Here is a 21,340-nt window from a genome sequence, read left to right as displayed (position 1 = left end):
AAGGGTATGAAGGAAAAATGTAACAAATGATCTAGTTCTACTCTAGTTTTTACCTGTGTTCATGTCTCCAGCAAGAAGAGAGGGCTACTGTTCTGGGATGTGGGTCTCTGTGGATTTTTAGAAATTGGACTCCCTTTAAATATGTTCTTAAAGTACAGTAGTTTTAATTTTTAATTTTTAATTTAATTTCTCCCTCATGTTGTTCCAAACCTGTATGAATTTCTCTCTTCTGTTGAACACAAAAGAAGATAATAAATAATATTTATTTTTTTGTATAATTTCACTGGAAATGACAATAAAATATACTATACTGATAATTACCTTGATTTCTTGATATATATTTTTTTTATATCATCATGTGTCATATTTCATCTCAGCCTCTTCACAGATGCTGTTGTCATTTTGATAAAAAAGTACAGTAAAAATATTTATAATGGGTAAAATGGTTGGTTGTTGATGAAAATGACACCACAACTAAGGTATAGTCACAAATTGGGTAAAATAAAATGTATAAATTATTTTTAAAAATAATATTAAAATACTTGATTGAACTCATGGTTTAGAACATTAAGTAAATATACATTGATAGAAATATTATACAGCATCATTTTTATTATGGATTTTCATAGTTTAGCTTTACATTGAAATCCTGGCTCTAAGGCAAAATTAAAACAATAAAGTCTACACATAAAAGACATTTTAAATAACCCAGTGACATAAAAATCTCCCTAGCTGGCAAATGATTTAGGCTATGTATGTATAATGTGTCCATTCACTGACATAGTTCACTCTTATTGCAAACATTTTCACGGTTCATCACCTCACACAAACACTGTAGAGCGTTATTGATTATTTGTTTCCGTCATCAGGTTGTTTTGATCGGCAGGAAATGTTTCTTGGCACAGTGGAAGAACACATTGATTTATCATTGTAGTGATTGTACTCGCTCTCTTTCTTTTCTACTGCAGGACTTTTCAGACAGGCATCATTGGACAGAACATGGGCAAGTTCTCCGTCTTGCCTTTGCTGAAAACACACGTCAATGACATCTGGGGCCAGATCAACATATTGCCCCTCGCCAATGGCTGAAGGATCCGATTAATTCTGAAAAACAGGAAGGTTAATGCTTCCCTTGAGCAAACATTTAATGCTGATCAAAGTTCTTCAACTAACTTTTGAGGTAATTCATCAGGCATTTGCATTGATAATTTCACTAATACATGGGTGTGAGCATATCAGGATAATCATTTACCCATTTTTCAAAAAATGTTTTGGCGTTAACCCCCCACACACACGTTCAGAGGCAAACTTGCTTTGTCTCAACTTCTCTCCACAGTTTCTGTAGTCGTGCTTTGTTTTAATAAGAGTCAGTCGGTAACAGGCTGCCAGCTCTTGCTCATTGATCCAGGCAAGCACATCTCCCAGCTGCCTAGAGAACCCAGGCTTGCCACATTGATTGGAGCAAGCGAGCCTTCAGCAAACAGGCGTCAGGCAGCCTCCTGAGAGAGCTTCACACATTCACACGGACACACACACACACACAGAGAGAGACAGATAGATATGCCGCCTGTAATCTGCTTTTATGGGCTGTTTTCGAGTTATCAACGGGAAGGAATTTCAGAAACACAATGCAAAACACATGGCTCTAATTTCTGTGAGGACTAATGCTAATGTACTTACAGTTCAATTCAGTGCATAGCACGATGAAGTAAATGTGTTACTAGGCTATTTTTTGTCATTTGTTTATGAAGTTTAAATGGGAACACACAGGGAACAGGATTATTTAAAAAGTGTACACATTTTTTAAATTAATTGTCTGTTTGCACTTTTGGGCCTGTCGAATTTTAGAAATTAAAATTCCTTAAAACATATTTTTCAAACTAAGTAGTTTATTTAAAAAATACCAGTGTCTTACAGTGACTCAAGAATTCTGTCATTTCCAACACATAAGAAAAAAACAATACTTTGGTAAATCATAATTATGACTTTGTCAGATAAAAAGTTGAGATTATGTGGTAAAAATTCATAATGATGACATAAATCAAACACTTTTGTAATGACCTAGTATTTCATAATTTTGGCTTTTATGTCATAATGTTGACATTTTGTCATAAACATTTGCCTCATAATGTCATAACTGAGATTAAAAGTCATAATTATGACGTTAAAATTCCTAGTCACAATATATATATTTTTTAATTACATTGCATCCTATAATTTCAGCTTTTGTCAATTTCAAATTTTGTTTGATAATTATAACTCTTTAGGTCATAATTTTAGATTTTTATGTCAACATTTTTTTCCTCATAATTATGGCATATAATTTTACCTTTTTATCAAAAAAAAAAACATAATAATAACTTACTATAACTTCTAACTTTAATAATCATAATTAGGATTAACAAAAGCATGACTTTTTATAACATGGCCAAAATGGCCATCCATACAAAATTCAGTTTTTGGAGGAAATTACATGTCAAACATTTTTGGAGTAAAATGGCCAAATGCTTTGTTTTTTTTAAGCACACAAATAACATTTTCATACTTTTTTGACAAAACAGCTTGATTAGAAATGATGTACAATAAAATATTGTGTTTACAAGTGTTGGTAATAAAGAGATTTTTATTGGTACTCTGAGACTGTCCTCTTCCGAAAAAGCAAGCAGCGTGTTACAAACTATTATTACATTTTAAAATCAAGCGCCCCCCTAGCAGCCTTATAAATAACGTCAGTCTCGTTTGTCTGGTGTGTCGTCATCAAATGACCTTTGACTGTCGTTACCATCGTTACCAATTAAAAAGGGAGGATTGACCACTGATCTATAATAATAATTTCATTCATAAATACGGGACGATCGACTAACGTTACTTTATGAGACGGATGGATACCTGTACGTGTCTTGAAGTTACCTAAAATCCATATCTTTTTAGCAATAAAACACTATGAATAGCCGGGAGAGTTTAAAACGCAAATAGCAAGCATTTAAAAATAAACCCACAATGCATTTAGGCGAATGTTTCTGCAGCATCTCCTGCTGCCGGTATCCACCTTTTTCTTCAACGCGGAAGTAAGCCTATGGGCAAGACTTCCGGTTCATTAGACGCTATAGGTAAATAAGGAGAAGAATAACAACGTGTAGTAAACGGTAAAACTGATTGCATTATAAACCAGTGTGTTCGTAATTAAGACAACACATTCAAATAATATGGTAAGACACACCCATTTTCAATATCAAGCAGCAAAACGAGCGGTTCTGTACAGCTAAAAATAGCTGGACGCGGATGAGACTGGAAGCCAGACCCATAGAATTTACAAATGGCCACGCCTATTTTTACGAGAAGAAAAAGGTGGATAGGGGCGCTAATTTAGGGAACGCTCGTTTGTGTCGTATTTAAAGATTGTGGCAAACGACCTATACGGTCTTATGAGTTGGAGGACTTGTACTCTGTAGAGGAAGATTGACTTAATAATTAAAATTTTGCTCTAAAGCTATTACATGGATTTAGAAACCTTGGACTTTTCTGTTCTTTTTTGAGCTTGACAGCTTCACATAAAGTACAATTCGCAGCTTATCCTGGCCAACTTTGACAGAACAGAACGTCTGACTGATAAGGTCAGACTGACATCTGACTAGTAGGTTGGATATGTATTTAGGAGGTTGTTAATAAATTTGCCACTCATATAATGGCATGGCAGTCGCTGCATATATAACAGAAATTAGCAGAAAATGCACCTCTTCATAAAACATGAGCAAAACAAATTTTTATGTAAATCATTTGTTTGACCAATCTTACTAAATTCAAATATCCAACATATAAAGTTCTGCGAGTTTTGAATGACATGTGGGTGAGTAAATGATGACAAAATTTAGATTACCCAGTGAACGATGCCTTTAAGGCAAAAGATGCAACCAAAGTCTGTTTTCACACCACCAAGCTGATCGTATGCAAGAGAGACATGTTGTTAAACTGTGCTCCAGGATTTGTGCTTCATGATATGAGACAATTTACATTGTCATCAGATTTTTATTTCAAAGCCATTCAAAATAAGAAGACAGGTAGAGCGAGAGAGAAACAGAAGGATGGCAAAGACACAAGGCACACGTGTCCTGTCACCCACAAGGATCTCCCCCACGCTCTGAGAACAGTCATGTCCCTGGGGCCTGCAGAGGTGGCACGAGAGACAGACGGCTTGCCCTACTTTTCCTGAAGCCTCTGAACAATAACTACTCTTCAGAAAACAAGATGGAGTGCGCTCTTACCCAAAACATCTCCTGTTGAAGACGGATCGTGAAGAAAAATCAAAAGACACGCTTTCAGATCATGAATAAGAGACTAAAGACTAATTTTGGAGCAGGATGGTGCAAAACTTCAGCATCTCAGTGTGTTATTGTACATTTGTTTAATAGTTTTCAAGAGAAGATTTCAGAATGTAACCAAGATAAAGTCTTATACTTTAACATGTAATGGTAAAACATACCAGGTTTTTGCATTTAAAAATGTTTGTATATATAGATTTTCCCCTTCTTAAAATCATTCGAAATATTTTCTTAGCCTGTCGCAGCACTGAGACATCTACATGAGTCTTTATATAAGTTTTTAGCCTGCCTTTTCAAGTCTTATCAGCATAGTACATGAAACTTACATAACAGGCAGCGAGGATCCAGTGTGGCTCTTATTGCCAGTTTGCTTCTCTCTACCGCAATAATTCCAGAGGTTTGCTCAAAGACCTCACAGATTTAATCAGGAACACAAAAGTGCATGAGTCACTGTGGTCAACTTATTATCAGATTGTGATCTAACAAAGCCCAGAGATTTCTTCCTCTAGCTTGGTTGAATGAGATGGTGGTAGGTCTGTTCACAGTCCTGTCAAAGAGATTTTCTGATAACAATACATACATTGCAAAGCGATATCCTCTATAAATAGAGCTGGTCTATAGGCTACAGCATCATCGAAAAGCCTGAGACCACCGTAAATATTTTATATTTAAATATCTATACCTATATTCAAAGTTCTGTCACGAAACTCTAGATGGCGCAGTCTGATAGGTCTAACTCAATCTGACATAACTGTAGCAGTTGCAGCGCGCTTCAGAAACCCTCCACCTTCCCCAGCTCCACCTGTATAGATCTGCTTTAGGGTGATTCATGTATGCTATATATGTGGGTTATTTCATCTATTGTATGTTATATGTGCAGCAGCAGTATTTCTTACATGCTCACAGCAGCATGTTGTGGATGTATTGGCAGTAGCTAGTCGTGGTTCTTGCTCTGCCGCAGCAGCAGCGTCTATCTATCTATCTATCTATCTATCTATCTGTCTGTCTGTCTGTCTGTCTATGTATCTATCTACAGTACCTATCTATCTATCTATCTATCTATTTATCTATCTTATTACCTATATTATTATATATTATCTACCTATATTATTTTGTTTTGCAAATCCTAAAATGTTTCTTATTTCCAGGTTCAATATTATTTCAGATTTTTAGATACCAGTGTAAGGTAAGAGGCTTATAATTTTTTCCTGTGGTAAAAACACGTTTCCAAAAGATGCCACTCATACAGAACACATTTAAAGTTTCAATATTTTTCTTTTTAATACATTAAAAAAATATTCGCCTTCTCCGACAAAATGGCACACAATTGCTACTGAAAGCTTGCTGGTGTTGCTTGCCCCACCCCCGGCTTCTTCTGATTGGTCCACTGTGTAAAAGGACATTGATAAACTGCACGAAACAGAAAAAGTCGCGATTTGCGGTGCAACCGTCAAAGGCATTAATTTATCGCCTTTTGTAAGAATCTGCTCCTGAGGTATTTTAGCAGCTGTATGGTACTGTCAAAAATATTTTGGATTAATACAGGTGTGAAGAAAATAGTAATGCAAGTTATACAAAATTAAAAGATTTCACTTAAGAAATGTCACAGAGGCCTCAGTCGGAGTGTGAACGTGATTCAGCTAAATTATGTTATATGCATCTGCTACACTATTCATTTAATAATTCACATTTTCTTCTCCTTCATTTTAAAATTTTGATAGTCTAGGCATTGTACTGTGATGAATGAATGTTTCTCGGTTGTAGAAAGAGTCTCTCTCGTCTCACTCTTTTAATACAGTCTACTACTGAGTCCAGAAAAGGTTGTCATGACGATGGGTCTCTGCACACTAGATGACAGTGCACGCTTCAAGGAAAATTGTCTGACTCATGCTAAAGAAATGCCAGAACTGATGTGCTCAAACATAAACATGTGAGAAGGTCACCTTTAGTAAATGTGATGTGTGAAATGGCCGGTTATTTGAAGATATGAAGATGCATAAAACTTAATCTGTGTCCTGAGGTGTAGTCATTTTGCAGTGCTGCAACATTTTTACGTTTTTTTTTTTTTCCCCGGTGCTGTACACTTTATTAAATATACCTTTCTAATACAGAAGAGGCGTTCAAACCATAAAAAAATATTTGGAATTTTGTTAAAGGGATTGTTCACCCAAAAATGAAAATTATGTTATAATTTCAACTAGTTGCTGGTAGTATGGATTACTTGAGGGTTATTGTGATGTTTTTATCAGCTGTTTGGACTCTCATTCTGATGGCACCCATTCACTGCAGAGGATCCATTGGTATGCAAGTGATGTAATGCTAAATTTACTGAGTCAGACTGAGTCAGTTCTGTTTGTGTTTTATTTAATAAAATCTTAATGACATAATAAAAATCCCAACATTACTTTTTCTTGGTTTTTATTTCAAAGGTTTTTGCTTGTGATAACAGACTCAATGATGAGCAGGTCGTGTTCTGTAAATAGTCAGTAGGAACCCCTCAGATACACACATCTGTTAAAAACAGACACACACACTGACTCATTGGTCAAGAATACACAGTGGTCCAATTTTGCTCGAATACATTCCAGCAGCTGGTGTTTGAGGGAAGTCCCACAGTGAGCTAATGAAGAGTGAATTATGGGTCACATTCACACATACACTGAGTCACAACTAAAATATCATTCATCATCAGATCAAATATATACAAAACATAGTCTGTTAACATTATGTGAGGTTTGAGCTAGGAATTTTGAATGAAATTAAATGCTGACTGACCTTTCCATCACACCTTCCTTTATATTTACATGATCAAAAAATGTTAGCATTTCTTTTTACCCATATTTCCTGCATCAATATTTAATAAAATGTAATATTCTTTTCACATCACATTGTCCTTTAGGGGGCTTTTAGTCCCTCACCCTTAGGCCATGAATGATGTAGATGAGTTCTTCATCAGAACAGATTTGGTGAAATTCAGCATTACATCACTTGCTCACCAGTGGATCCTCTGCAGTGAATGGGTGCCGTCAGAATGAGAGTCCAAACAGCTGATAAAAGCATCACAATAATCCACAAGTAATCCACAACTCCAGTTCATCAATTAAGGTCTAATATTGCTTTCTCCAGTGAAAAACTCATCTCGTCTGAATCAGGAGAGAAATATGCACAGATCAAGCACCGTTTTCAAGCCAAAAACAGTCCAAAACAGTTCTAAACAAGTATGTCGGTGGATTTTGATGTGAGAGGATTTTGACATGAGATGGACTTTTTCACTGCAGGGAGGAAGCGTTATTATGGATCATTGGCCAGAAGCAGCGGTTTAAAATTTAAAACATCTCAGTGATGAATTTGTTTATCATAGCACAAAGCTTTTTGTTTCACAATATGTTCATTGATAGACAGAAGACGTGTGAATTACTGGTGAATTATTGAAGATCCAGTGGTGAGCAAGTGGTGTAATGCTCCATAATTTCTCCAAATCTGTTCAGATGAAGAAATAAACTCATCTTGAATGGTCTGAGGGTGGGTAGATTTCATTTTTGGGTGAACTATTTCTTTAAGAGACATACATTTTACTACTCAATCTAGTGGGTAAGTAACAATGTATTATCACTCTCTGCTATTCTCCAGACAGAATGTGTCTCCATTTCTCACATTTGTGTTATTTTGAACTCAATTGTAAGTCAGCAGTCACTGTTTATATCTGTCCTGCTCTTTTTACTGCTATCAGGAGAAGAACATCAAGTGATTTATTTCTAGCTTTGCAGGGAGGACAAATAAACAATACACACCAGACACAGCTTACAATGGCATATTTAACACTGTGCAGTGTTACTAAGAATAGTATATGGATTTGAGTCGTGAGTCGATGATTTGAGTCGTGAGAGGAGAAGGGTCTTTCTTTACCCCATATTCTCTACCAGACTGACCTATTTATTACTCAGTGTTGGGGAGTAACTAGTTACATGTAACGGCGTTACGTAATTTAATTACAAAATAAATGTAACTGTAATCAGTTACAGTTACTAAGAAAAAATGTGTAATTAAATTACAGTTACTTATGAAAATGTTAACGATTACAAAGGGGGTTACATTTGAATATTTACACACATCCACATACAGATTTAATTGATTTCTTTCCCAAATTGCACTGACTACTCTGAGACATACGGCCCTATAATTTCCGTGATGCGGAAAACACAGACTGCTTTGTAGAATCCAGTCATAAAAACGGAATTCCTAACGCGGGCGGAATATGCCACATTTTGGACGAATAAATCAAAAGTAGGTCAGTACACTTGAATCAAAACGCGATATGGACTAGTGTCCGTGAATATTAAGCCGCAAAAAGACAATATATGAATCCTGCACATTCTGCGTTTTGTTTACTTAGTTAAGCAGCAGCAGCCCGTTGCTCATCAGTCATCACTCAAAATACTGTATGAAGGACATCATTATTATCTATTGTAATGTTACAGTAGTAATTTAGCAGACAAATATTCATATCTTTTTATAATAGGTTTAGAGGGAGCTGGGGCAGACAACAACACAACCCTTACGAAAATTAACAATGATTTTACTATAAATCCAAAGACAATGGTTACTATTGTCAAACCATGGTAACCACAAATTAACCATGGTTTTTGTTACACTAGCCATAGTTTAACCATGGAATTTTGTAGTAAAAATAAATACAAATGGTAATCTTTGGGGTAGGGGTGTGTTTGTTTTGGTGATTTCAAATGTCAACACTGGCTACCAGAAATCGCTTACCCCACCTTTAAGGACACATACATCGGCTTACTTCACCACTGCATACAACTTCCCATTACTGGGATTTCTATGGGATGCGCCCATAAAAGGATAATCCCACGCTCAAGGATTATATAAACATTTGAATTCATGAAACATCCATGTAAAGCTTTTTGTCATTGAAGGACAATGTTTAATTCCACCCCACCCCCTTCTTACAGTCTCCTCATCTGCCTAGCCCTAGAATGTCATAGTTATGAATTGGAAAACTTTATGTTCAAGAGTTGGTAAGGATGAATATAAAAGTGTGTGTTCCTGCTGAAGTATAAAAACAAACAAAAGATACCATAGATGTGCAGTATATGACATATTTTAATTTAACCCTACACAAACCTAAATTGGCTAATGTACAATTCAACACAATCTCACAAAACTTCAGTGACAAAATAATAATTAATTGTTAACTGTTGACTATTTATTCTATGATATGAAGAAGCATGGTTAGATATTTCCGAAAATATTCTGAAATATATCCAATATTGTCAAAACAATTAACAAAGCAATCAAAATGACCATCACATTGTTTATTAAATGTATGAAAATAATAATTAAATATAAAATAAATAAAATAATTATCTGAATATTTTTATTAAAATATAACAAATGTTATTATAAAATTCAATAAATTAATAAATTAAATATGCAGTTGAATAAATAATTAAAATAATCGCACCAAAATATATATAAAATTAAATGAGATTTTTTAAATATGTATATAGGATTTAAATACAAATTTCCATAGGTGGCATTGTGTTAGTATCATTGATATATTGTCATAGTTTCCATTAATATTTTAAATAATATTGTATTTTATTTTTATATTTCCTGTTTTCACTGTAATTTTGAAGTTGTAGTAATTTTGTTGTTTTTGTCATTTTTATTCGTTTTTTAATGTTCATATGTTTTTAATTTATTAGTTTTAGTTAATTTATGTGTAGATATTTTAGTACTTTAAGTTGAACTAAAGCTGAAATAAAATAGGTTTACATTTGTTTAAATATTTTATTTTAAGTTACAAATGTTTTTTATGGTTTTAATTTTAGTTAACTATAATAACCCTGTTTGAAACACAATTATTAATATCATCTTATTTTCATGGAAAAAATATCCTCAGTAATCTATAATAACGTGTTTATGTGTAATTAATACCGGAAAAATTTTTTATTGAAAAACTTTTTGCTACCTCAAATTAAATCTGAATGGTGCACAATCTTGGTCACTAGGCAATTTTCTCAGTAAACTTTAATCACAAAGAATGCATGTGAATGCACATGCTATCTGAGATTATGGGTGATAAAACAAAGATATGACATGAAAAACAGATTTTGTTTGCTTCAAAAACAAGACAGCCTGACCCTCCCTTCCTCAAAAAAACTTGTTTGCCTCTTTGTTTTTCTGTCTCTCCTCATCTGACCTTTCTTATGTTCTTTGGATTTACATGATCTGTTTTCACATACTCAGCAGCCTCTCTCCCATTCAGAATGCTGCCCTGATTATTCTCTAATGTTCAATCTGAAATTCAAACTCACAATGACATGTTTGTGTGTGTGAGTCAGCAGAGTGGTGCACCACATGCAGATCGTTCCTGCAGCGAGCGCTGGGTGTCCTGCCTCCTGGAGCTCCTGTCGTGCTCCGACGCCTCTCCTCTGGATTTGTTGCAGAGAAACATCAAACGCAGCACTGTGCCGCAGCAGAATGCAAACTCTTCCGAGGCCTGCATTAATAAACCAGAAATCATTCATTTTTAATTCTCTGCTGAAATGTAATTTGTGTCTGTTTTAGAGCTTAATAAGAAAAGGAGCTTGAGGGTTGATTAGATTTTTCTGTGCTATTTGAGTCACATGGCCCATTACACCTCCTAGGAGGCATTCGTTTGGGTCATCATGAAAACTGATACAGCAAATAAAACTTTTGAACTGAAACTGAACCTTCTTGGGTCAGGATTTGTGGTTGTAAGACAGATGAAAACACATTTGAACTGCTGAATGGAATTCTGCATAATATGCAAATCACTGATGCAGTCTATTTAAAGAAAATGTCAACATATTCTGTTACACCAAATACACAAAATAATGATCTTTAAAAAAGCATCATATGACCCCTTTAATTATTTTCTTCAGAAACCGGCCTGCATCATATTTGCTGAATGAAATCCAGTACTTGTTTCTTACTAATTTTGGGGCACTGATTCAAAAAATAGTGTCTGTTTTGTGCATGTCACAAAATATGATGTGCATTTCGTAGCATTTTTCATTTCAAAAACTATTTGTAAGATGAAGAAATCAGAAAAACTGCCACAAAGGGATGACTGCTATCTTCCTCTGTGTCAGGTTACTGCTATTTGTTCAATTCTCAGGCAACAGGTATGAATTATTCTAAAGACACTCTTTTAGGCTATAATCCAAGGTTATGAAAACAAGATTAGAATGGCCAGGGACAGAAAAAAAAAATGCAAACATGAGCCAGATGTTTTCAGCTACATCTGTGGCTATTTTTTGCAGGCTTTTGTTAATATTATTTATATTATTTCATGGCTGACACCTAAAGCAAAGATGTTCTCTACTTCCAAAAACTTGAAAACTGAGAAATGACTAAACAAGCATCTCGGTTATCAAACTGGTAAATTTGGACACACTTTTAAATTCAAAACAAACGTTACCTTCCTGTTCCCCTTGTTTGCTTAAGCCTGGATGGAAGAGTGCTCTATAATGGCTTATGTGCTCTAGTAGTTTAAAGTCGTGTTTATCTCCGAGGGGTGTATGGATATATGTTTTAGGTGAGTGGAATTATGGGAACACAGGAGAGAGTTAGGCGGCTGGTTTAGCGATGTGTGCTGTGCTGTGCAGTGTGTCCCGTGATGACCTATCGCTTTAATAAGCAGCCTATATTCTGTGATGAGTGATTTGTCACTCACCTGAGAAGAACAGATTCGACAATACCATGAAAAACAGCTCCACATAAGCTCACATTTGGATATTATAGACATCCCCTGATGGAAGCAGCCAATTTCATGAAGTTAATAATTATCTGGTTATATACAGTAACAGTTTATTATTAAGTTGTTTGTTGAGTTGTTTTGAATAGAGAATATTTATACGAGTATGAACTACTAGTTACAGGACTAGTAGCCTAATAGTTTGATTGGTTATTATTTTTGGTAGTGGAGTTAGAAACGTTTCACTAGCCTACTCCTAAGAAACTCGCTAAGAAAAAAATCTAACAAAACGTGCAAACCAATCGTTCTAGCAACAAGATTTGTTCTGCAACAATATTACCCGAATTTTTGTGAGGTAATTTTCATTACAATCGATAACTGGGCCGCAAGATGGCGACATTTGCTTTGTATCACGAAAAGCCCGCGGAGTTGTACGAGGTGACGTGAATATAGCGCCGATGCCGCGTGGTAGCTTTGCAATAGTAGACGACAGCGAATATTAGCGGTAAGTATTTTCAGTAATGTATTTTATCTGCAAGTTTATTTAAACCAGCTGAAGGTTTGCATGCCCAGAGCGCAGGCGCCATGGCGTACTTGGCACTGGCAGACTGAGCTATGAAGTTTGTTTATTTGCTGATTAGTTCTCATGCTGTCAGCTTGGCTGAGGGGGCAACACTCACTCTAATTTCTGAAAACAGCTGAATTTATCCCATTCGGTCTCATTCCTGCATTAAGAGCCACAGACAGGCTACCTCTCAAATTCACCAGATTATATCTAAATTAAAGGACAGCCCATGATCTGCAGTTAATTCATTTTCTTCTTCACTCAGTAGGCCTATTTGTTGTTGCTAGTTATTTAGCCTGCATGGCGTACTTGGCACTGGCAGACTGAGCTATGAAGTTTGTTTATTTGCTGATTAGTTCTCATGCTGTCAGCTTGGCTGAGGGGGCAACACTCACTCTAATTTCTGAAAACAGCTGAATTTATCCCATTCGGTCTCATTCCTGCATTAAGAGCCACAGATAGGCTACCTCTCAAATTCACCAGATTATATCTAAATTAAAGGACAGCCCATGATCTGCAGTTGATTCATTTTCTTCTTCACTCAGTAGGCCTATTTGTTGCTGCTAGTTATTTAGCCTATGGATCTACATTCTGATTTTTCAGTTATTTAGGCAAAAAAATGAAAGAAACCCCATCATGAATGACTCATCTGAATTCATTTATTCATTCATTTGTAGAATGTAGAGACGTGTGCAATTTTTTGCTTCATAAATTGTTTATAAGCTTGAAAAAATTTCAATGCACAATAGACTATACACAAAAGAATACAAAAACAAACAAATAAATAATCAACTGAGATGCTCAAAAAAACACTGATGTAATTACAGTGAGAGTGCTGTTGAACATACTCTGAAATTATATTTCAAAACCATTTCATTATCAACAAAGGCATGATCACTTATTGCAAATGGAAAGCGTGTTAATGCTGATGTGTGAAACCCCTTCCCCAAAATAACATTCAGTCTGTCCTTTTTGATTATGTTTTATGCCTCTGTATCTACACATACCCTGTCTGTGTCGAATATCGTTCTGAGTAACAAATATTCAGATATAAAAAATACAAATATTGATTTAGGTAAAAACAAACGTGCCTGGGTTTAAAAGAGGTGGAAACACCCGCAATGGCACAAGAGAAAAGTTCATGCAAAGAGAACCGTATATATTAATCTATACACGACGCCAAACAAATAAACAGTCATAGAAAAGACGCAATAAATCAAACAAGAAGTACACCTTCTCATTTTCCCTCCATTGCTGGTTCTTCAGATCTTCCTTGCTGGCGTTGAGTGGCTTTGTTGGCTATAAAATGTATTCTGGGCATGATCAGTCAAGGATTGAAAATGGAATGGATGTAGATGTGGAGGAAGTAAATAAAACATGTAATCAACCTTCCCTCGATTACATACATCATCCCATTTCCATGCAATATATAAATATAGCTTATTTCTCTGGAAAGACAGTCAAGTTGTGTGTCAGGTGCTGAACTGGACAGCTCCCTTGAACGAGTAGCTCTCATAGTATGATAGATGCCTATGAAACGGGGGAGGGGGGGGGGGCTTCTGTTTGTTGATGTCGTGATGAAATCTCACACCCAGAACCACGGCGTCTAAATGACCAGAAATCTTGGGCAGCTTTCTTCACAGCAGCGGTTTAGGATGGGTTTCAGTTGGAGAATTGCCAGCATCTTCATTTCTCGCTATTTTAACCCATTGTCCAGAGTGGCTCTTCATCCTTCGTCCTGTACTCGTACACTGAATCATCATCTTCACCTCTCGTTCACATGCACAGGCAACAAGTGCTTCAAACCGGTGATTAAAAGAAAAGGTTGACGAGGTATAATCGTTCAAGTTTACACGCCGGGAGGTGACTTGTCTGTCATCCCTTTGAGGACTTCGTCTATTTGGTCATCTTCAATGACCACTGTGGAGAAAAGACAGATGTTTAGTGGAGCTTTCAAATAGTATGCATGAATGCAAGAAAAGCGGCATTTATCTATTTGTGTCAGCAGGAAAGAGCTGTTTTTAAATGTATGTACACTATATAAAATTTTAATGGAAAAACCATGCTATAAAAACAAAATACTGTAACTGGTTAACTGTAGGTTCCCTCATCATATAGCCTACATTGGAAAATATTTCAACTAGAAATATAAATGTAAATTTACTGTAAAATATTGTAAGAATAAATGTTAAGTAAAATGTAGAAGTAAAAAAACTATGAATTACTATATAATTCACAGTGAAAATGATAATACATTTAATAAGACAATACATGTATGTTTACTGTAAAGTATTATTAAAATGTTTTTATATAAATTCATATTGCATATTTATAGTGACAAACAGTAAAAGGACATGCTCCATCAGATCTGATTTATTTATTTTTTTAATCACATATTTGATTTTTCTTCAAATTTATTTACTCATATTCATATTTATGCTTTTTATTTTGTATTACTTTAGTCTCATGTGTTTACCTGCCGTGAATTTATGTTTGTGTGTAACTTTGTGCTCTGTTTGTCATGTTTATTATCCATTATTACAGGTAAGTAGTTAGTATAGTACTTACCGTGTTTTGCCCTGCCAATCTGTCCGAGTTTCGGTGGCCTTTTGGACTGTGATGTTCCGAGGAACGAGTTCGTGTCTTGCAGTCGACAGCTGAAGGAGAGCTGACTGACATCACTGTCCGCCCCGTAGCCGTTCATATTCCCCTCGTTGTATGGCAGCACTTCGGACATGGCTATACTCAAGTTCCCAGCTAAGGTCGTGGGGAAAAGCGAATATTATTTGTAGGTAGTTGTCGATAACGTCTTTGTAGACTACTTCTTTTTACTCAGTGTCGGTAGATACAGTCCAGCCTAAGACCCTGGAATGACTATCTGCAGGTCCAGTCGTGCTGCTCTCCTCGCCGAACCGTCGGTTGTACCGGAGAGAGGAGGGATGCGTCCGCCTGCAGTTGAGCTCGTGTGAGAAATACAGGGACATCCCGAGACCATAAAGGAAACCCAGACGGAAAAGTGAAGTCATTCATCCGGGTTTGAAGGGGGAGGGAGTAGGACAAATAAATAAATAATGATGCGCGAGTGAAAGACGGTAGCTGAACAATAGCTTACAATAGTTAGACGTTTAACTAGGAATTAAACTAGTATTTTACTAGTAGGCCTCTATTACTAGAAAGTAATTAAATATTGTGTAGTATTTCTTAATTTCATTGTATACGCCAATATAAATTAGTTACCCGTTTTTATTCTTTATTCCGCATCCCAATAGTTTCTAGTAGCTTATTACTGGTAACCAATTGCAAATTTGAGGATCAGATGACTATTTATTTTCAGTATGTATTCCAATTGTTTATGGCACCCAGTTTTACTAACTAGTAGCCATTCATCAGCTCTTGACAGCTTTTAAGTACTTAGTAAAGTAACAAGAATTTGACTAAATTAAAATATAGGCTATACAAATAATTTGGACAATGTAACCCAGCTATAGCAGCTTATTTATTTATTTATTTATTTTTATTTAACAGTGAATTAAGACCTCACTGACCCCCAAATTGTATGCCAAAGCAGTGAGTAAATATGGCTAAATATGCAAAAAACGTTTGCTCATCCTGGCCTTGCTCGGTTGTCTCCTAGTTAAAAACCTTGAGTTATCTTTTGGCTCCCTCTGCTGGGTATTTCAAAGACATCCTAGAACTTGTATAGTAGTAGGCTAATGCTAAAAAACAGTAATGAAAACATGACAATCCACCTCTCTTTTACAATCCAACCATGTCAGCCACCACTGACAGCTTCCAACAGATCTGACTTTTGCCTTAAACATATCATGATCTGACTTTTGCCTTGACATATCATGAAAATCTGACTTTTCCAGGTTTTGATAACGTCTTTGTAGACTACTTCTTTTTACTCAGTGTCGGTAGATACAGTCCAGCCTAAGACCCTGGAATGACTATCTGCAGGTCCAGTCGTGCTGCTCTCCTCGCCGAACCGTCGGTTGTACCGGAGAGAGGAGGGATGCGTCCGCCTGCAGTTGAGCTCGTGTGAGAAATACAGGGACATCCCGAGACCATAAAGGAAACCCAGACGGAAAAGTGAAGTCATTCATCCGGGTTTGAAGGGGGAGGGAGTAGGACAAATAAATAAATAATGATGCGCGAGTGAAAGACGGTAGCTGAACAATAGCTTACAATAGTTAGACGTTTAACTAGGAATTAAACTAGTATTTTACTAGTAGGCCTCTATTACTAGAAAGTAATTAAATATTGTGTAGTATTTCTTAATTTCATTGTATACGCCAATATAAATTAGTTACCCGTTTTTATTCTTTATTCCGCATCCCAATAGTTTCTAGTAGCTTATTACTGGTAACCAATTGCAAATTTGAGGATCAGATGACTATTTATTTTCAGTATGTATTCCAATTGTTTATGGCACCCAGTTTTACTAACTAGTAGCCATTCATCAGCTCTTGACAGCTTTTAAGTACTTAGTAAAGTAACAAGAATTTGACTAAATTAAAATATAGGCTATACAAATAATTTGGACAATGTAACCCAGCTATAGCAGCTTATTTATTTATTTATTTATTTTTATTTAACAGTGAATTAAGACCTCACTGACCCCCAAATTGTATGCCAAAGCAGTGAGTAAATATGGCTAAATATGCAAAAAACGTTTGCTCATCCTGGCCTTGCTCGGTTGTCTCCTAGTTAAAAACCTTGAGTTATCTTTTGGCTCCCTCTGCTGGGTATTTCAAAGACATCCTAGAACTTGTATAGTAGTAGGCTAATGCTAAAAAACAGTAATGAAAACATGACAATCCACCTCTCTTTTACAATCCAACCATGTCAGCCACCACTGACAGCTTCCAACAGATCTGACTTTTGCCTTAAACATATCATGATCTGACTTTTGCCTTGACATATCATGAAAATCTGACTTTTCCAGGTTTTAAGTGCTATAATCAGGTCCCCGGTGCATCTACCAACCAAGGAAATGTGAAAAAGATTAACCCAGTAACTTTGTTTTGGTAAGCCTTTTTCTGCAAGCGTCTGAAAAAACGAGCGCGTCTGATTTCGCTCTCTTGGTGATGTGGCAATGGGATCTCATTATAATATTACCGCCCCTTAATCTGCAAGTTTACACCCAGGGCGCTGTCATTTGATTTCGCAAGCGACAACAGTGTACCAGTGTCATGGCGAAAGTTTGAGCAAAACATGCTAACTGTTCTGTCTTTGGCTGCACAGACGAGCACAGAACACTGTTTAGAGTCCCAGCCTTAGAGGAGACAAGAGAGCAGTGGATTTATTGATTTATTTACTGCTGCACACACAGATCTAAAATAAACATGCGATTTATTTCCCCGTTGTTTACCTTCACAGACATAACCGACTGTTTTTGTAACTCGTGTGTTTTTAATGTAAACTTGTGTGTGAATGAGAACTTAGTTTAGTACTCACATGCTGTTTGGTGGCCGCTGTCTATCCGTGTGCTTCGGTTGTGTGCGCTCAGAAAACCGTATATCATTAGTGATGGAGCAATTGATACTGCAGCTCCGACGCAGTTTTCAAACCACTATTGTATCACACACTGTGCCGAATCGATGCTTGTATCGAAATGACAATACCACGTGATTGATGACGTTTGAAGCTTCGGACGTCATGCAGTATTGGAAGGTCGGGACAGCTGGTTTGAAAAAACTGGCGCTTCAGGATCCCATGCATAAAAGGATTATTCAGTCACTTTTAGGGCTGTCAGTAGGCTAGGACATTTAATCATGTTTATAACTGGGTCTCAGAGACCCCGAACACAACATAAGGGTAGGCCTATAACAGCTCACCCAATATATATATTTTTTCAGCTACCCACGTCAATTATTACTTATGATCCCATGTTTGTGTATTTTATATTATTGATCGATATGTGAATCCGTTGACCAAGCTATACATGACACGAGTTGTGGTCTCATTGGCACAAATCAATTTAGATGAGATTATAGGCCTATCAGATTAGATATTGTATTGATCAAGCAAACCATCCTCTGCTCCGCAATGATTTGTCAGAAATGATGGAGAAAACAAGCCTGACCTGTCGCTAATGCACACGGTGTTAAAAGCTTCGAGTAATGAACCGTTTTTCGGCACAATTTCATGAAAGCCTCAAACGCTTCAGAAAGCCTCGGTTTCCCATCACTATATATCATTAGCTTAAACTAATATGGTTTAAAACGCATGATTTCAGCGCGATAAACATGATAATCAGAACCAAAACAGGTGTTTTTAGCAGGTCCGAGCTGTAATGGCGCAGCTCTATTCTGGAAAAGGGGCGGGGAGCAGCAGCTCATTTGCATTTAAAGAGACAGGCCCGAAAAACAGCAATGTTTCTGCTTCCACTCAAAATAGGCATTTTCAAAATGATGTGATCAATGATCTGTAGAGTATTTTGAGCTGAAACTTCACAGACACATGCTGCGGACACCAGAGACTTATATTACATATTGTAAAAAGGGGCATAATATGCCTCCTTTAAAGACTCAAGGTCTATGTAAACACATTCTGTTTTGACCCATTGGAATGTAGTTGATCCCTACTGGAATGTAGTTGATCCATTTTTAGACTAGCCATGTGGACGAAAGTGGAGAACGGAGCAGTTGGCATCTCACAGGAGTGGTTTGGGTTGACTTCTTGGTTGAGATAAGAACGAGTGTTGGGAAGATGGGCCTATATATAATTCTTGACCACCTCGCTCACTCATTTTAGGCCGTTCAATATTGTTGAGCACCCCCTACAGTCTCTTTAGTGCAGGTAGTCAAAATTGGAGATTATGTGTGTGCTTTTTTCATGTCTGGATTGATTCCACACCTGTCTGTGTCAGTCAAGGGAAAAGCTGTGCTCAAAAGCCCTAGACGGGCACGACAATAACAGTAATAGGAAGTCATACTACGGCATGACATGATGAGAAGCTTTCTTCATCTGTTGACGGTGTCCTTGTTTTTCTTCTTTCTGCAAGGTAGGACAAGCTAAATTAATATTTAATAGCTTAATATTTAGAATGTGGGATTTTATGACCCTTAATCTGTCAGCTGTTGTTTTTTTTTCATGTTTATATAGTAACACAACTACTAAATGGTAAGTTATAGCACTTTAACTAAAGACTGAATGCTGAATGCGTTATATAAAAGATTATTATTGAATCAGTAGATGATCATTGTTGTTTTTACGAGTTGCATACCTCTATGTTTTTGTTTTTTGTAAGAGAACTACATATAGCTATTTTCTTCATAAAAATGTGGTAAATACATATTTTTGATAAAACTTTCTGAAAGGTGAAGATGTGTTTGTTAACAATATTTAACTGTTAAAGGGATTCTGAGCATATTTTATCAGTCACAACTACTAGTAGGCTTGACTTTCAACATGTTTTGCAGAATGTTGGGGCCGGAATGAAGAGGAACGCCTCATCAACTACCTTTTTAAGGAGCGCGGCTACAAGCTTCGTCTGGTCCAAAATAAAGATGATACTGTAGATATTTACCTGGCGCTGACACTTTCCAATCGTATTTCCTTGGTGAGTACATATTATTGCCACTATAAGCAGTTTTTGTACACAGAGCAGAGAAGATATTATAAACCAGACATATTAGTACGTGCTATTCCATATACTGTGATATAGGTCAAATAAATATGGTCTGATACTGTGCAAGTCTGTCTAACAAAGGCGTTTTTCCATGACAGAAAGAAGTTGATGAAACATTACTAACAAATGTGTGGATGGAGCATGTAAGTACATTATTTTAATTGTTCCATTGTGCCATATATAATGAAATTCAATGCAAATATATATATATATATATATATATAGACTTACATTATATACATAATGCTATATATATATACTGTATATATGTTGTGTGTGTGTGTATGCGTTGATATGTATTTTATATATTGTATGTTTTTGTATTCTCTCTTGTTTTCTTCAGTTCTGGACTGATTATAGACTTAAGTGGAATGAAACAGAGTTTGATAACATTTCTGTCCTGCACCTGCCACGAAGTATGGTGTGGTTACCAGAAATTGTTCTTGAAAACAAGTAGGCTGCCTTTCTCTTTATATATTTATATATAGGGTACAACGGGGCTAAAGGCCCACCTTAAGAAAAAATTTGCTATTCACTGTGCCTAAAATGTATAATTGCAGAAAAAAATATATACAGTGGGTACGGAAAGTATTCAGACCCCCTTAAATTTTTCACTCTTTAATGTCTAAGTTAATACTTGTTCAAAACAATCACTTTAGCAAAGTTTGTACTACTTTCTGCTTATTTTGAAAAATAAAAGAATTAATTCTTGTTCAATAAATATACTGTCATTAAAATATGTTAATATATAAAATATATATTAAAATACAGAAAACAAAATCATTTTAATAAGTAAAGATTCTGAAAGCATTGAGGGAGATCCAATAATAATTGAATATATGTTTGCAGTATTAACAACAAATTATATTTTATTATATGATATGATTAATATCATATTTTTTAAATATGATGGTTTCATTCTAAATATGGTGATTATCTCTAATATGGACACCCAACATAATATATGATATTTACCATCTGAATCTAATCATGTCATGTCAACAAATGGAAAAGCCAGTCATCTATTAATTATCATGTTAATTACTGTGCGCCTTTAGCCCCAACAGCAGGGG

At 36.0% G+C, this 21,340-nt stretch overlaps 2 protein-coding genes and 1 long non-coding RNA gene across 3 annotated transcripts in view; 1 reads left to right on the top strand and 2 right to left on the bottom strand.

Annotated features, from left to right (window-relative positions):
• Nucleotides 1–13,330: 13,330 nt before the first annotated feature.
• On the bottom strand, nucleotides 13,331–15,660 carry LOC107725881 (calcium/calmodulin-dependent protein kinase II inhibitor 2-like). The gene is made up of 2 exons (XM_016535301.1): nucleotides 15,200–15,660; nucleotides 13,331–14,551 (listed from the first exon to the last, which is right to left on the bottom strand). Exons 1-2 carry the CDS (start codon nucleotides 15,366–15,368, stop codon nucleotides 14,481–14,483), a joined length of 240 nt encoding a protein of 79 aa, XP_016390787.1. The 5' UTR covers nucleotides 15,369–15,660; the 3' UTR covers nucleotides 13,331–14,480.
• An 878-nt stretch (nucleotides 15,661–16,538) lies between these two features.
• On the bottom strand, nucleotides 16,539–18,194 carry LOC107725882 (uncharacterized). The gene is made up of 2 exons (XR_001638176.1): nucleotides 18,092–18,194; nucleotides 16,539–16,667 (listed from the first exon to the last, which is right to left on the bottom strand). It is a non-coding gene; the product is annotated as an uncharacterized LOC107725882 (long non-coding RNA).
• A 1,391-nt stretch (nucleotides 18,195–19,585) lies between these two features.
• LOC107725831 (acetylcholine receptor subunit delta-like) overlaps nucleotides 19,586–21,340 on the top strand; it is a 7,306-nt gene continuing 5,551 nt past the window's right edge. Inside the window, 4 exon segments of the mRNA XM_016535231.1 lie at nucleotides 19,586–19,640; nucleotides 20,059–20,198; nucleotides 20,366–20,410; nucleotides 20,611–20,720. Of these exon segments, the coding sequence (XP_016390717.1) occupies nucleotides 19,586–19,640; nucleotides 20,059–20,198; nucleotides 20,366–20,410; nucleotides 20,611–20,720 (350 nt within the window).

The sequence above is a fragment of the Sinocyclocheilus rhinocerous genome, unplaced genomic scaffold (assembly GCF_001515625.1).
Source record: "Sinocyclocheilus rhinocerous isolate Xijiao unplaced genomic scaffold, SAMN03320098_v1.1 scaffold1508, whole genome shotgun sequence".
Lineage (NCBI taxonomy): Eukaryota > Metazoa > Chordata > Actinopteri > Cypriniformes > Cyprinidae > Sinocyclocheilus > Sinocyclocheilus rhinocerous.
The sequence above is the reverse complement of the archived record's forward strand: the minus strand, read 5'-3'. Positions and strand labels throughout refer to the sequence as shown.

What these genes read in the sequence shown, in the direction of transcription:
- LOC107725881 (XM_016535301.1), bottom strand. Translation starts at nt 15,368, where the DNA reads ATGTCCGAAGTGCTGCCATACAACGAGGGGAATATGAACGGCTACGGG. An exon ending in GATTGGCAGGGCAAAACACG is followed by an intron (nt 14,552 to 15,199) that starts GTAAGTACTATA and finishes TTTTCTCCACAG; the next exon opens with TGGTCATTGAAGATGACCAA.